This window comes from Simochromis diagramma, unplaced genomic scaffold, assembly GCF_900408965.1.
Source record: "Simochromis diagramma unplaced genomic scaffold, fSimDia1.1 OVJJ01000308.1, whole genome shotgun sequence".
NCBI classification, from domain to species: domain Eukaryota; kingdom Metazoa; phylum Chordata; class Actinopteri; order Cichliformes; family Cichlidae; genus Simochromis; species Simochromis diagramma.
Genome location: NW_024386785.1, coordinates 2,797,628 through 2,814,067, shown reverse-complemented (window position 1 = coordinate 2,814,067; position 16,440 = coordinate 2,797,628). Strand labels below are relative to the sequence as shown.

At 44.2% G+C, this 16,440-nt stretch overlaps 1 protein-coding gene across 1 annotated transcript; it reads left to right on the top strand.

Moving 5' to 3' along the window:
• The first annotated feature begins 4,634 nt into the window (after positions 1–4,634).
• On the top strand, positions 4,635–14,587 carry LOC120728078 (macrophage mannose receptor 1-like). Its single transcript, XM_040022773.1, has 6 exons — positions 4,635–4,928; positions 5,233–5,423; positions 10,347–10,563; positions 10,688–11,026; positions 11,401–11,495; positions 14,077–14,587. Exons 1-6 carry the CDS (start codon positions 4,892–4,894, stop codon positions 14,209–14,211), a joined length of 1,014 nt encoding a protein of 337 aa, XP_039878707.1. The 5' UTR covers positions 4,635–4,891; the 3' UTR covers positions 14,212–14,587.
• Positions 14,588–16,440: the final 1,853 nt, after the last annotated feature.

Here is a 16,440-nt window from a genome sequence, read left to right as displayed (position 1 = left end):
GACCCACAGGCTAAATTGGGTGCAAAATGTTAACCACAGGTTAGGTAGTGCCAGCTTCGTGCAAGTTTGTCTTAAAAATATGTGGTTTCTGGCACAATATAAACTCCTTAATTACATAATAAGTTATGTATAAGTTGTATCGTGAAAGAAGGGAGATCCATGTCCCTGTACGTGAACAAGTTGTTTTCCTCACCGCTTCAGAGAGTTTTTTTTCCACTTATATCAGATTCAACTGTGTCCATCAGAACATCAGGTAAGAGTCTGAGAGGAGTGTCTATACATGGTTAGCCTATAGCTTAGCATAAAGACTGGAAGCTGCCTCCAGATTTGATGACATCATCAGATCAAATAACCTGTGCTTAATTTAACGAATAATTTGAACACCTGCAGCAGCTGTTTTGGACCCCATGTTTTAAGCCTCATTCAACCTTCACAGAAACACAGTAAATGAGCACAAATGACTTCATCCGACTCCCCGAGGATGTAGGACACTGAATATTGTAATTATTTAGACTTTGTTTTAAACTTACTAAAATGAAGTGTAATTATTTTGTCAAAATATCAAATGTAATAAAGTTTCACCAACCTGTTTGTAACTTTATCCGTTTCTATCTTTACATGTAAAAATGTCCAGGATGTAAAATGCCGGCCCGTGTAGTCTAAATGAAGGTAAAAGCAGGATTGTCATTAATGAAACCTGCGTTTCCAGTCAGATCATAAAAATGTCTTAAATTATTGAACAGTTTAATAGATGGAAAATTATGGAAGAATTGTATAACCGTCACAGCTGGTTTACAGGTCAAAACCCCAAACGGTTGTTTTTCCTCTACTTCCAGTCTTTGTGCTAATAAGTTAATCACATCCCTCGTCTTACTTTGAGCTGCTGTTCTGCTTTAACTCTTGGCAGAAACGTGAACTAGCCGGTTTTTTACACTAAAAAACTGAATTTGCTTCATATTTTTGATGTTTTGTTGCTACTATGCCATCAAAAACTGTGGAAAGTCCTAATGATCTTATTTTATGCACAAAAACGTGTTAAAATAAGAAAGTGAAATACCAAAAAAAACAAAAATATATGAACATTATTTTACTTGCATATTTTTCATTTGGAGTTTGAGCTCCGTCAGATATTTACAGCAGTGCTTCCTCTGCACTGAAAACCAAACAGCACTGGAGTGCTGCAGAGGAGCTGCTCACAAACTGATCCCCCGCTGAGATCACCTCTTTGTTTTTGGATGTTGTGTAATGATGAAAGTGATGTGCATCAGCATCATCAAGTGAAAGCTAACCGAGTGGGAGACATTTTGCTTTACAGGGATTTTAGTGTTGTAGTAGGTTTGCAGGAGAAATAATCACTGAGTGTGTTTGTTGTGTTTCAAACTGACGACCCTGCTTCTTCTTTTTCACCGCTACATGTCTACTGTACACCGTATTCTCTCTCAGACTGGAACTACAACTGGACAACATCTAACAATTGACATGTCTCTGCTACGCTGTCTTAGAAGGAAAATTACCATAATTATCCTAAATAACTGTAGCAAAGGTGGCTGGAAATGTCTGTATATAAGATAAATAAATAAAAAACCTACCTTACTTTCTGTGTGACTTCTTCTAATAATTCACAGTAAGGATAGTAAAAGCTGAGTTTGCTCGATGTTGAAGATACCATTATTTTTTTAGAGACGTCTCTTTTTAATGGAGGTAATTGGGGACTTTTTCAGTGAAATACTGCAGTTGACCACTGGGACTCAGCAAATGACACTGACTACAGTGGCTTGCAAAAGTATTCGGCCCCCTTGAACTTTCCCACATTTTGTCACATTACAGCCACAAACATGGATCAATGTTACTGGAATTCCACGTGAAAGACCAACACAAAGTGGTGCACACGCGAGAAGTGGAACGAAAATCAGACATGATTCCAAACATGTTTTACAAATAAATAACTGCAAAGTGGGGTGTGAGTCCAACTGTGAGTCCAACTGTGAGTCCAGCTGTGAGTTGGACTCACAGCTGGACTCACAGTTGGACTCACAGCTGGACTCACAGTTGGACTGTGGTGCCGCTGCTGCCTGGTTGGCCTGGTTGCAGGCCGTGTGTGCCCTGCCTCTTGGCGTTTATGATCCCCTGCCCGCAGTTGGATGCTGCCGTGCATGGCGGGAATAGTTGCCTTTGGCCCCTCCCCCGTTGCCCCCCGGTCCCTGGTTGCCCCTTTGGACCTTCCTTGGGCAGGGCGGCGTGCCCTACAGAGATGTGAGGGTTACTTATGCTCTGCTGGTGGCCATTTTGTCGCTCCCGCTATAGGGCTGCAGGCGGGCTGGGCACAGGGGGTCCGCCCCAATCCTCACATAGCCTCTCAGGCTATGTGAAGATGGTGGCTGCAGCGTTCCCTCCCATGGCCCCACCTCTGTGAGGCCCGGGCTGGTGGGGGTTGATTATCGTGAGGTGGATGTTGAAGAAGCTTCCATCCTCTCTGGCTACCACTAGAGTGGGGCCCGGACGAGTGAACCCATGTCTGGGTCGCCTGATTGCGGGCCCCTCCCACAGCGTTCCCTCCCGTGGGCCCGCCTTCTTGAGGCCTGGGCTGGTGGAGGTTTGATTGTCAGGAGGTTGATGCTTATGATGCTTGGCTCCGGTCAGCCGACCAGGGTTGCCTGATGGAACTGCCTGTCTGCCCTGCGGCCACCTCGCTATGAAGAAGCTGAGGGGCCTACGCGGGCGTGTGGAGACGGCCGTGTTCAGTTGAGGCGGGGAGGACTCTGCGCCTAGGCTCAGCTGTCCTCCAGCCACCCTCCTCCCTCCTGACATCCTTTCAGTTGGGCCTAGTGGCCAGCACTGCTGCAGGCTATGTTCCCCTGGCCTGTTGCCCGCGCTTCGCTGGCTTCATACGCCAGTCGGACCTCACTGCGTCTGAAGGCTTGGCTTGCGGTTGACAGTTCTCCGGCCTGCGGCGCTGGCTCACTGCCTGGCACGTTGTCCACATGCTGCGGGCCCCCGTGGCCGGAGGGGCCCGCTCAGTGAGCTGCCACTCCCGGCGTGTCACGTCCCTGGCTGCACTGCAGCTCCGGGCTGTCTCCCCCTGGCGTGTTGCCCGCATTCGCCTGCTTACGCGCCAGTTGGGCCTCGCTGCGGCGAGTGTGCATTCTCCAGCCTTTTTTAGCTGGGTTCTCTCTGGCATATCAGCTGCTGCGGCTCCTGGCTGTGTTCCCCTGGCGTATTGCCCGCGCTTCGCCGGTTTACACGCCAGCCGGGCCTCGCTGTGTCTGATTCTTCAGCCGGCGAGTGAGTGTTCTCCAGCCCGCAGCGTCAGGCTCCCTGCAGGCGGTTCGCCCGTTACATGTTAGCCGGGCCTCGCTGTGTCTGATAAGCCAGCCAGTGAGTGTGTTGTACTGCTTGGCCCTGGGGCGACCTGCGGGTCGCGTCCCTGGCTTGGAGCTCCTCTCCAGCGGCTACACTACAGCCGCTTGCTGTGTTCCCCTGGCATGTTGCCCGCATTCGCCGGCTTACACGCCAGTCTGGCCTCGCTGTGTCTGATACGTCAGCCAGCGAATGTGTGTTCTCCAGCCTCCTTGGCCAGTCTCTGTCTGGCATATAGGCTGCTGCAACTGCAGGCTGTGTTTCCTGGCGTGTTGCCGCATTTGCCGGCTTGCCCGCCGGTCGGTCCTCGCTGTGTCTGATGCCTCAGCAAGTGAGTGAGTGTCCCCCAGCCCGTGATGCTGGCTCCCTGTTGGTGCTTGGCCTGTGTGTCATGGACTTACACGGCCAGCACGGGGACGCCCAGTAGCTGGGACTTTGTGTCTGACCTCGAGTGTCTCATTGCGAGTTCACTCTTGAGGCTCCTCTGTCTACAGACAAGCACGTGGTGACAGTGCTGGGGGTGGACCTTCGGGTCATCCCCTTGCTCAGCCCTCCACTTACGCAGGCTAGGCTGCCAGCCCCCCGTCTGTGAACAGCTCGGGGTGGCTCCGGCTTTGGGGATGGACCGGTCACATCTCAAGCTTCACCTGCAGTTGCTGGCTGTGTTCCCCTGGGAACACAGTTCTCCTAGGACGGTTGGTCATCCTAAGATAAACCAGCCAAAGCAGAGATAAAAACCAACCAATGGGAAAGTTTATGGATATACAGGAATGACCGTCATCAGTAGCATACAAAGAACAGTGATGTGCACAATTTTCACAGCCAATAATCTCATATATATATCTCATAGTCAATACACAAAGGGACACTGTGAAAATCAGCTGAAAATATATTAGCAGCAGTAGTGCCGCACCTTTTTTATTTACATATTAAGGCTTCTTCTAGATAAACGGGTCAGAAAAGAGGAAAAGAAGAAAATATTTATAGATGCAGGAAAACCGGTCATGCAAAGGGTTGATGTGACAGAAGAGGAGGTGGAGACAGCTTACCAGCTCTGGGAATAATAAACACTCTTATGTTACAGTAACCCCTAAAGGAACATCTCAAAGAAAAAGAAGAAATGTGCTACTTGCTGCCACACGTCAAACATATTTTTTACGTCTTACTTTACTTTTAAAATCTAAAAACCTTTTTTTTGTTCATCTGAAGCTAAAAGTAGAACATACTTATATTTGCTATAAAAGTTACATTTTGTTTTTATCAGATTGCTTCAGTTTGTTGTGAGGTGATTCACTGGAGTGTGTATCAGGTACACCTGTGACGTCAATGCACCTGTGAACAAGCAAGACTCACAAAAGCCTCACTCTTCACCAAACACGGGCTTCAGTAGAACCTCATTAAACAAAGATGCAGGCAGTGAGCATAAAACCAACTGGTGTCGAATGCAAATATTTTCCCTATAATCACTTTGCATGAGACAAGCTGAAAGATCAGTTGCACGTTCAGTCGGATAAGAAACACGAAGAAGACAAGTATGGAAAAGGTTTTTCTGCTTATCGTAGCTGCATCAGGCGAGTATTTTAATGTGTTTTTAACATTTCCACTTTTCTTTCCTGCAACATCAGCACTGTGAAACCTTTAGGAACTATTATGTTAGCTGTACAATACTTTTCTCTTTCATTGCTGTGCTGGAAACAGAATCATAGTTTGCACCAAATTGTTAAATCATTATATACTCGAAACATTAAAATTATAAGTTATTTTACTGCACGTAAAAGTAGATATTATTACATTAAAATATAATGACAAAGTTAAGATGGATTTCTTTTGTTTTAAGCATAAATGTAAAATCAGTATTCACATCTATATCTGCAGGGCTGTGTTCAGGCTCCTCATATGTTAAGCGTCAGTACCATTTTGTTTATGACTGGAAGAACTGGACTGATGCTCAGAGTTACTGCAGAGAGAGACACACAGACCTGGCCACCATAGAAAACATGGAGGATGTGAGGATCCTGCAGAGCATGGCAGACTCAAGTAAAATGAACTACGGACAATACCCAAATGTGAGTACACTTTTTCTCTTCCTCTTTTTCTTTTTGCCTGTCCTGTTTGGTTCTTTAGCAATCAGAATTATTGTCTGAAGGCCAAGAGAGATGCTCAACAGATTTACTTTACCAAATGGATCATCACAGCCTTGCTGTATTGGTCCATTTGATTGACCTTTGTTATTATTTTATTTTATTAATTTTTTAAGTTATTAGAAACGGGAAAGACATGACTGAGGGATAGGAAAGGGAGAAAGAAAGAAAGAGAGAGAGACAGAAAGAAAAAGGGAGAGGAAGAGGGACAGTGAGAGAGAGAGGAAGCTTTAAAAAAAGAAGAAAGAAATCACCTGGGTTACCTGTTGAAAGAAAAAAGAGAAAGCAAGCAAAAAGACAGCAACACAATACACACAACATCATTGCAATAAACTAAATAAATGTAAGTAACAGTAAATACTAAATACTGAATGTTATTGTGCAGCACGCACGTGCTTTGAGGTAGCAACCAAGAAAGGTGTCGTTTTTGATCACGTGTGTGTACACCTGTATGGATCAACACATTTGTATTCAAAAGGTTCGTCCATGTAACGATCTGCTTGAGGGTGTGAGGAGCATGAAGCAGGCATGCAAGAGATCCAGGCCCCAGAGTGCGAGAGCCAAAGAAGGACCAACAAAAGGGGCTCCTCAGCTTTTTTTTTTTTTAACTGTATAAACATTGAAATGTGGTGGATTGGCCAGATGCTGGCAGATGTGTAAAAATAACTCAGTTGTTTGGTGGAGGCTATGGCGGAGCTTCCACGGAGGCCAGCAGGTGGATGAGGGAAAGGGGAGGCAGGAGGAGGAGAGACCCGAGGCGGATCAACTGGTCCCGTAACAGACTTGACCCCCTGCTGGGCTTGGGAGAGCCCGATTGTCCTGCGGAGCCGTTTGCTGCCGGATACTCGATGGTCGGTTGCATCGTGTGTCTGGCGACACTCTCGATGGAGGACATTGAACGACATCTACCAGTTTGGAACCACGATAACAGAGTTCTGGCTGATTGGACCTGGCTTATCGAAGAACAAGAAGCAGCTACAGCTGTTCAAAATCCCATAAGGCTGTTCGACATGATAGACAATTGGCAGGGCTGTGAGTACTCAGACTGTGTTTTGAACACAATATGGATAACATCTTGGAGAAGCTCATGGCTCTGCAATATGGATAACACATAATTGAGAGAATTAGACCAACTGTAAAAATTGGATGCAGTTGTTCGCACTGGCACCAGCTGAAGGCCTGCCAAGGTTGAAGCTGACTGAAACAACAAAATTCTCCATGATAACAGGATTGTTGTCAGAACCCTTTGTCTCTCCTTCAAGGCCATCCACATTGATCGAAGATTGTTGACTTTTGCTTAACCGTGTAAAGACACACTTTCTCTCGGTTGAACACGGAACACACACACACACACGAACACATACATGTACACTGACACAGACCTACACTCACCCCCCACCCCCTCCGAACGCCTTCGAGGCTCATGTCTTGTTGTGAGATGTGATGATTCATGTGCAGAGGTGTTTTTTCTGTTCTCAAACTGATCTCCCTGTTGGAGCTCAGTCTGGGGGGAGTTCTTTTTTCTCCTCGTCTTTCCTCATGTTGTGCATTTTCCATTGTTATACCTCTCTGACCCGTCTTCCCCATGTGATGTTTGTGTAATGTATATATGGTCGGAGGGTAAGATGGCGCTGGCAAGGCTGGCAGCCTTAACCCAATCAATCATTCAATGTTGCCACCACCCCTCCGACTTGGGCACCATGTGAAGTGGAGAGGCCCAGGCACTGTTCGAGCGCTGCGCAATGCCCAGGCGCTCCATGGCCTCAAACTCCTCCTGGGTGATGGACAGTTTCGCAGGGTAGCGGCTACGCGCGCACGTAAACACTGGGGGACCAACCGTGGCGATGTAATCCTCAACCCTGTATTTTGCGGCCGTGCTGGAGAAATTAGGAGTTGACAGCAACAGAAACTCTTACAGCAAACGCTGAAATACGTCCCCGAAGGCCACCAAACTGGCCCCAATAAGGGAGTGGGTGGCCCGGGTTAGACAGGGTAGTGAAAAGAACAGCATCAATCAAACGTCTGTGAGCAACGTTGACTAACAGTCCGTGGGCACAAAAAAAATCGGTGCCGAGCTGGCAGCAACAAAAAAGTTCCACTGGAATTTCCGGCCGTGGAAACTAACAGTCACTAACCTTTCCCCATAAGTTGCAATACTAGAACCGTTAGCCATAATCAGCTGCAGTCCGTGGCTTGCCGCTAAACTGTCCGCAGCGGTGGGTGGGATGAGCCTCTTCTGGGAGCCAGAGTCAACCAGCATGAGTCTTCAATGAAGAGCATCGTCAGCGACCGTGGCCGCTCCTGCACGGCAGCCCCGTTTCACGGAGCCAGAAAAAGAGCAGGGCGGCAGGCAGCGATGTGCTCTGGCGCCAAAACCGCCATACCAAGCATGTTGCTGAATTTTGCAAAGGATGGATGGAGGGAAGGAAAGCTGGCAAGGCGTTGGTAGAAGGTTTGCGGCTGCTTTAGTAAATAAGGCGTTTGGTGTGTTTCTTGGATTGCCGGAGAAAAAGCGATGGACGCAGAGCTTGAGTAGTTGTTCATCTGATGCGCTGACAGACGAGAGGACGATTGTAGCAAATGGAAGTGTGAGTAAAAATATGTTACTCCTGTGAGAAAGCTGTGTTTAAAGGTATCTGCTGAGAATGGACCCTGTTTGCACGTAAACGAGAATGAACAGCTAGCAGAACTGGAGGAACCTATATAGATGACAGCCGGAAGGAGCGTGTTTGGAGGCGTGGTCCTGCTCCTGAAAGTCCGATACATAATCTCCAATAAAACTTTATTGACCCCAAAGGAAATTGGGTTAAGGCTGCCGACCTTATGCCAGCACCATCCGTGGTTTGTATCATATCTATCTGATAGACTCCAGTTTGTGCATGTAAATGGAGAGTCCTCTTCACACACTGAGGTTAATTATGGAGTTCCACAGGGTTCAGTGCTAGGACCAATTCTGTTTACATTATACATGCTTCCCTTAGGCAGCATCATTAGAAGACATAGCATACATTTACACTGCTATGCTGATGACACCCAGCTCTATCTGTCCATGAAGCCAGATAACACACACCAATGAGTTAAACTGCAGGAATGTCTTAAAGACATAAAGACCTGGATGGCCGCTAACTTTCTGCTTCTTCATTCAGATCAAACTGAGGTTATTGTACTCGGCCCTGAAAAGCCTAGAAATATGGTGTCTAACCAGATTCTTACTCTGGATGGCATTACCTTGGCCTCCAGTAACGCTGTGAGGAACCTTGGAGTCATTTTTGACCAGGACATGTCCTTCAACGCACATATTAAACAACCATGTAAGACTGCTTTCTTCCATTTGTGCAACATCTCTAAAATTAGAAATATCCTGTCTCAGAGTGACGCTGAAAAACTAGTTCATGCATTTATTACTTCCAGGCTGGACGACTGTAATTCATTATTATCAGGATGTCCAAAAAACTCACTGAAAAGCCTTCAGCTAATCCAAAATGCTGCAGCAAGAGTCCTGACAGGGACTAGAAAGAGAGAGCAGATTTCTCCTGTTTTGGCTTCCTGTTAAATCCAGAATTCAAAATCCTGCTCCTCACATACAAGGTCTTAAATAATCAGGCCCCATCTTATCTTAATGACCTTGTAGTACCATATCACCCTATTAGAGCACTTTGCTCTCGCTCTGCAGGCCTACTTGTTGTTCCTAGAGTATTTAAAAGTAGAATGGGAGGCAGAGCCTTCAGTTTTCAGGCCCCTCTTCTGTGGAACCAGCTTCCAGTTTGGATTCAGGAGACAGACACTATCTCTACTTTCAAGATTAGGCTTAAAACTTTCCTTTTTGCTAAAGCATATAGTTAGGGCTGGACCAGGTGACCCTGAATCCTCCCTTAGTTATGCTGCAATAGACGTAAGCTGCCGGGGGATTCCCATGATGCATTGAGTTTTTCCTTTCCAGTCACCTTTCTCACTCACTATGTGTTAACAGACCTCTCTGCATTGAATCATATCTGTTATTAACCTCTGTCTCTCTTCCACAGCATGTCTTTATCCTGTCTTCCTTCTCTCACCCCAACCGGTCGCAGCAGATGGCCCCGCCCCTCCCTGAGCCTGGTTCTGCTGGAGGTTTCTTCCTGTTAAAAGGGAGTTTTTCCTTCCCACTGTCGCCAAAGTGCTGCTCATAGGGGGTCATATGATTGTTGGGTTTTTCTCTGTATCTATTATTGTACGATCTACTGTACAATATAAAGCTCCTTGACGCGACTGCTGTTGTGATTTGGCGCTATATAAATAAAATTGAATTGAATGGAGATGCTTGCCCCCCACCCGAATCATACGGCGGGTCAGCTGGACTCCTCAGAGATACCGTGACCCAATGCTGCTGTCTACATTGCCTTACTGTAACCCTACTCACCCACCCCTGTTGCTTGTCATGTGTTTTCATGGTGTTACGGTGTGAAGATTCATGTGCTTGTGTGCTGAGTAGTTTTTGTTTTCTGTTCTCGTAGTGATCCCCTGTCAGGAGCTCAGTCTGAGCAGAGTTCTATTTTTGCTCCTCCCCCTTTGTGTTGTACATTTCATTGTTTTTCTTTATGCTACCTATTCTGACCTGTCTCCTCAACGTGATGTTTGTTTATGGTTTCACTGCAGGCAACTGCAAGTGACAAATAAAGATCACCATCATCAAATGCTGTTTGACCAAGGTCCAAAGAAATAGCAACTGATGACCTGATAATCACCCAGTTTACACAGAAATCAAAATATATGACTCGAAAGTAAAAAAATACCATTTTAGTTTCAAGGCTTTTTATGAAACAATTGAGATCAATAGTTTATGTCACAACACATTTCAATTGTTCCTTGCAGCGAGCTTGGATTGGACTGTACGATGATATGAACAGCTGGAGATGGTCAATGTCAAACACAGATTTATACAAAAACAGTGTGGCTTTCAGAAATTGGGAGCCTGGACAACCAGACAATCGGATGAGCAAAGAACACTGTACTGGGTTAAGGTGGACTGGCTCATGGACTGATGAAAACTGTAACAATACATTTAAAGCACTCTGCTCTGACATCAGAGGTGAGGATGTTAATTCATACAGAACCCTAAAACAAAATTGTTTAAGTTCTACAAGTCTTTTCAATGTCTTTGGATTTTACATTTAAATATGTCTTGTTCTCCCTTCACTTTGGTTATTTTCCAGGACTGAATGTGACATTTGTCTTCATCAACAAATCCATGACATGGATGGAGGCCCAGAGCTACTGCAGAGCTAATTATACAGACCTGGCCAGTGTGAGAAACATGTCAGAGAACCAGAAGGCAAAGGAGTTGGTACCTGCAGGGCAATCCGCCTGGATCGGCCTTTTCAGAGACTCCTGGAAGTGGATGGATGGAAGTAACTTCTCGTTTACATACTGGAATACAAATGAACCCAATAATGTTGTCAAAAATGAATTTTGTGTGGCAGCAAACTTTGGATCTACTGGAAAATGGGAGGACTGGAACTGTGACCGGGAGACAGCATTTGTTTGCTACAATGGTAAGTTCTGATTCATGTAGCTTCTAGTTTTTGAATTTAGATGCAATTTTTTCAAATGGAGACAAGGCTGCTACCATCATCTCTGATCCTCACAGACTGCACTGCAGGCTGCTGTTTAACTTTACAGACAACGTATGTTTTTATGACAAAGGTCAATACAGTCAGCTTAGCTTAATATAAGAAAGTAAAAACACAAGAGCTTTAGTACAGTGTTGTGAAACTGATGTTGCTTCATTTCTGAAATAACAAATCCCTTTTATTTACCCTGAGAACGTTCAGGGCAGCAACAACAAAGTGCTACTGTACTGTGCACATGCAGCATTACTTATTTACTTTTACAATTAAACCCGTACATTTGTTCATTATTTACAAAGAGCCGGCTTACAAGCAAGTGGTGAGACTGAGAATGGGGAAAAACAACAATCAGGATCTGAATGACCCTGCAGTGATGGAAGCCATGCTGGAACAGGTAATTATACAGCTCATGATCTCAGTGCAGGGGTAAAACTAGTTCTGGCTCTCAAATGAAAATGCCTGAGCTCTCTACAGAGGAAGGATGTATTCTGATTACTTTTTTCAAGTAACGAGTAAAGTAAGGGATTACTATTGCAAAAACGGTAATTAGATTACCGTTACTTTCCCGTAGGAACGCTGCGTTACTGCGTTACTAAAACTGTGATTTTTTTGCAAGAATGTCTCATGACAGTGACGTAAGCGAGTGCGACGTTCGTGACAACAGCTGTGTGCAGATCAACAATGGATCACATATCGAGTGCGGAGAGAGTATGAGCGTGCAGCGTTTAAAGCGTGGAAGTACTGACCTTACTTTGAGTTTGATTCCATAAAAAGTGACAAAAACATTAGTGTCCACTGAAAAAACCCCTAAACTTCCAAACAAGCACCGAGTAGCTACGACGTAATGGGAAACTCACAGAGAAACTCGCGGATTCTTCCACTGACTGCTGCACACCTGCAGGGTAAACCTCCGCCTACCCCACTCCTGCTTTACAGGTGAAAATAGAGCAACAGGACCGCTGAGTCTTTGATTTTATTTATTTTCTGCTGTGTTTTACTTGCATCTATTTGAAAGACTGAGTGTAAACACAAAAAATATTTTATTTTATGTGCTGGAATGTGCAGAAAATAGGTTTAAATGTTAAACTAATTTCTTCCAGTCAGAGAATGTTGCAGATAATTTAATTGTTGCTTGATGCATAAAGTTTAAAAAGATTAAAACTAATAAAACAAGTTTTAAAAAGAGACTTTTCCATTTGATTACATTTTGTATGATGGATTATGCAGAAAAAGTAGAATTGGGCTGAAAGATCTATCGCTTTATCACCTATTCAGGTTGTAAATGGTGTTTTTAAAAAGTAACTAAGTAATTAATTACTTTTGAAAATAAGTAATCAGTAAAGTAACGGGATTACTTTTTTGGGGAAGTAATCAGTAATTAGTTACTGATTACTTTTTTCAAGTAACTTGACCAACACTGGTCAGCACCACACACCCTAAGGCACCCTTTTTCACATGACAGTGAAAAAGCGTGAAGTTTTGTCCATTACGTGCTGAATTCTGGTTTTTTGGAGCTTGGCACTCCCAGTTTTATATTTGTAGGTCCAGAACCCATGTGGCTTCCTGCCAAACAGGAAATTAAAAAAACGCAGTGAAAAAAACAGGATCTATTTTGGAAATAAGTTATCAGTAAAGTAACAGGATTACTTTTTTGGGGAATGATTACTTTTTTCAAGTAACTTAACCAACACTGTTCATAAGTAATTAGTTTGAAGCTGCCTCATCTTTTGGCCCCACTCACCTCTTTACTGCTGTCCGCCCCTCAGTTTGATCTTCACCTGATACTGAGAGCTTTTTGGGGGAGGTGTGAATAAACACTGACCAGCAGTTGGTTGCTTTTGTTCAATAAAGACAAATGTATTTGATGTATGTGTTACGCCGCTGTGAGCCTTCACACATCAAACCGGTTTGAGTTTGAACAGTGACACATGAAAGGCAATCCTCTCTGTTCATTAATCACCAGCGGATGTTGCTGCTGATTTGTTTTTTTCACACCGCACCAGAACGGATGTCTGCAAGTTTCGGTTGTGGTGCTTCTGGCTCGCCCTACAAAAGAGTAGCAAGAATAAAGGGAGCAAGTGTTGGGTAATTTGTTTCTATCAGCTCAGCAAACACACAAACTGTTAGTGTGCTGTTTGTCTCAGAGTGTGCTGCTAACTAAAGGTCCAGCTGCTGCATGTCACAGGGAGAGAAAAGAAGCAGCTAACTTCAGTCAGAGATGGAGAAAGATAAGAAAGACAGGAAGGGAGAGGAAACGAGCTTAACTTTAAAGGGAACGACTGCTCATTCAAAGCTTACATGTACGTCATTTAAAGGCTGCATGAAAATCCTCTGCAGGTTAGTGCAGACAAACAGGTTACTTTTCTGAACTGTGATGGATTTAAAATAAAGAACTGTGTGTGAGTGGTGCACAGTCTCGTATAAAGACAGCAAATACTCCCAGTGCCGAGGATGGAAATCAGCCAGGGCAACATAAAACATCTGCTGACATCTGGTTAAAATCAGGTGTATAAATCTGCAAACAATATTATTACAGTAATGCACTAATAGAGCACAAGGTTCAGTCAGTTTGCACAAAAATAGCTGGTAGAAATGTAATTCAAAGAGTTACTTTTTACATTCATTACTTACCCAAAGTAATGAATGTAAAAAGTAACTCAAAGTAATGAATGATTACTTTGAGACTGTTTTATCGTTTTAATTTGTTATGGAATAATAAGGGAACAGGCATCACCTGACTGAATAATTCATTACCTCTATTACCTCAAACTGTAGTCCTCTGAATACTGCCTGCCTTTATTTACCAATCAAGAAACGTATAAGCTGTCCACAAACACTGGAACAATGTACAGGGTTAAATCAGTTACAGATGTGTGATCCTGCATCCTTGCAAAGCAGAGCGGTAAGCATAACGAGCTCTTAGAGAAGAGTTTTGTCTAAATGATATTCAGAAAAGCACTTTTTGTGTGTTTCAGTTCAAACAGAAGCTGAAGAACAAGGGCGTAAAAGGAGACATCAGACTGAGCTGGAGGAAGCAGTCGGACGGGGAGGTCTTCCTCAGGGATGAAAAGCAAACCAAGAAGAACACGACCTCTAAAAATGACTTTTAAATGTTGATCAGGGCTCATGTGTGGTTTGGTGTTGGGTTTTTTCATAGAGCACATTATAGTAATAAACGTGTTGGTGTTCTTCTTTTACTGTTATTCTGCATTTAGGAGTTTATTTGTTTGTGTGTTTCTGGATTCATCATTATTCTGGTAGATTGTAGTAGTAAAGCTCACAGTAGCAAACTGTGTTTATTAGGACTTCACTGAGACTTAAGTTTTGTTTTCACGTTTCATGTTAGTTTTACTTCCTGCTGTTTGGTTAGTCTGACTGAATTCAAAGTCAGCTTTATTGTCAGAAATCATGCGAACTGCAAAGCTTCCACGGCCCTCTGTGTAAACTAAAACAATATTGAGATAAAAATAAAACAAAAGTCTGTCATCTTGTTGTAAAGCCCTTTTTGTTTTGGATTTACTTTATCAGTGGGATTAACACTTTCTATTTCTTATACACTTTCTTAAAAAAACATTGAAAGTTGAGGAAAATACTTCTGAGTGATCTGTCCACATCTTTCAAATACATCAAAATATGTAATAATCAGGCCTGTTTGGAAAACCCCAAAGCCCAAATTAGGGCAGTGAGCAGTCTGGCCTAACTTTACTCCCACTAACTTTGCTACCCTTGAGCCAGATACCGACAGGTGGTCACGGTGTGGATATTAGTTGTGCCACTGCAGGGGTGAATGTTCCAAAGAGTGGGCGAATGGGGATCTCAGGAGGAAATGGTAAAAAAGAAAAAAAAAAAAAAAGGTAAATGGTCTGTATTTGTATAGCGCTTTACTTGGTCCTAAGGATCCCAAAGCGCTTTACACAACCAGTCATCCACCCATTCACACACTGGTGATGGCAGCTACATTGTAGCCACAGCCACCCTGGGGCGCACTGACAGAGGCGAGGCTGCCGGACACTGGCGCCACCGGGCCCTCTGACCACCACCAGTAGGAAACGGGTGAAGTGTCTTGCCCAAGGACACAACGACCGAGACTGTCCAAGCCGGGGCTCAAACCAGCAACCTTCCGATTACAAGACAAACTCCCAACTCTTGAGCCACGAAATAATACAGGGTGCTGGCCGCCCACTTGTTAGCTAAGCACTTCTCTACAGTGCTGTAGCGTGGCTCATCCACTGATGTACTGGCTGATGTACAGTACTGGGGGGTCAGCACCACACACCCTAAGGCACCCTTTTTCACATGACAGTTGACCCAAAGCGTGAAGTTTTGTCCATTACGTGCTGAATTCCGTTTTCTTGGAGCTTGGCACTCCCAGTTTTATATTTGTAGGTCCAGAACCCCATGTGGCTTCCTGCCAAACAGGAAATTTAAAAAACGCAGTGAAAAAACAGGATCTATTCATTGGTTCCAATCACGTTCATCATCATTAATCAGTGAAAGCCTTATTCAGATGCTGCACCAGACCATCAGTCTGTGGGTGATACACTTTAGCCCAAATAGACTTCATACCCAGCAATTCAAAACTGTCTGACATGAAGGATGTGCTCTGGTCCATCAGAATCTCTTTCAGGATTCTGATACAGGAATTATGTGTGCGGGCTGTTGTACAAGCTCCTGTTGTCGTTTTTGAGTTTCACAAGTTTGCTGCCTTGTTTTCTGCTAAGCAGACCAGCATTTCTTTAAGTTTGAGCTGTTCCAGTGGTACCAAAAAAGGTGTTCAACACTTGGACTCATCCTAACATCTTTTATCTGCAGAAATGCATATCCAAACTGGGAACGACTTTAAATATCAATCAACTGTCCAGTTACTTCTCAGTAATGGGAATACGACTAAAATGGCTGTAGTTCCTAAACAGTTCAACACTTTTGTTAAACTCCTCGAATTAAAGCTGAGAGTCACTTCATTCACATCCTGATACTTTTATTTAAAATCCACTGCAGAGGACATTGTCCAAAGCTTGTGTAGAATGTGGCAGATCCACTCAGGTTAAACTGTGCGTGTGTGTTACAGATGGTGTGGGCAGACACACACAGAGTGGGCTGTGCCTTCCATCTCTGTGACACTATGGAGGGACTGGACTGGGACAGAGTCTCCTTCCTCGTCTGTAACTACTACCCAGCGTCAGTACCACGACTCCCTCCAGTGTTACTGCTGCACAATACTACAACAAGTGCTCCCTCTTGTGGACAGTACTAATAATGACACTTTATGTTTGACTGAAGGCAGGAGACGTCATTAAATGTGGCTTCTATTAAAAAAAAAAAAGTTATCTCACAATAAT

Bases quoted from the DNA above. Each gene is read 5' to 3' on its own strand.
- LOC120728078 (XM_040022773.1), top strand. From the start codon at position 4,892: ATGGAAAAGGTTTTTCTGCTTATCGTAGCTGCATCAG. The intron at 4,929-5,232 runs GCGAGTATTTTA...CTATATCTGCAG, and splicing joins GCTTATCGTAGCTGCATCAG to GGCTGTGTTCAGGCTCCTCA. The intron at 5,424-10,346 runs GTGAGTACACTT...TGTTCCTTGCAG, and splicing joins ACTACGGACAATACCCAAAT to CGAGCTTGGATTGGACTGTA.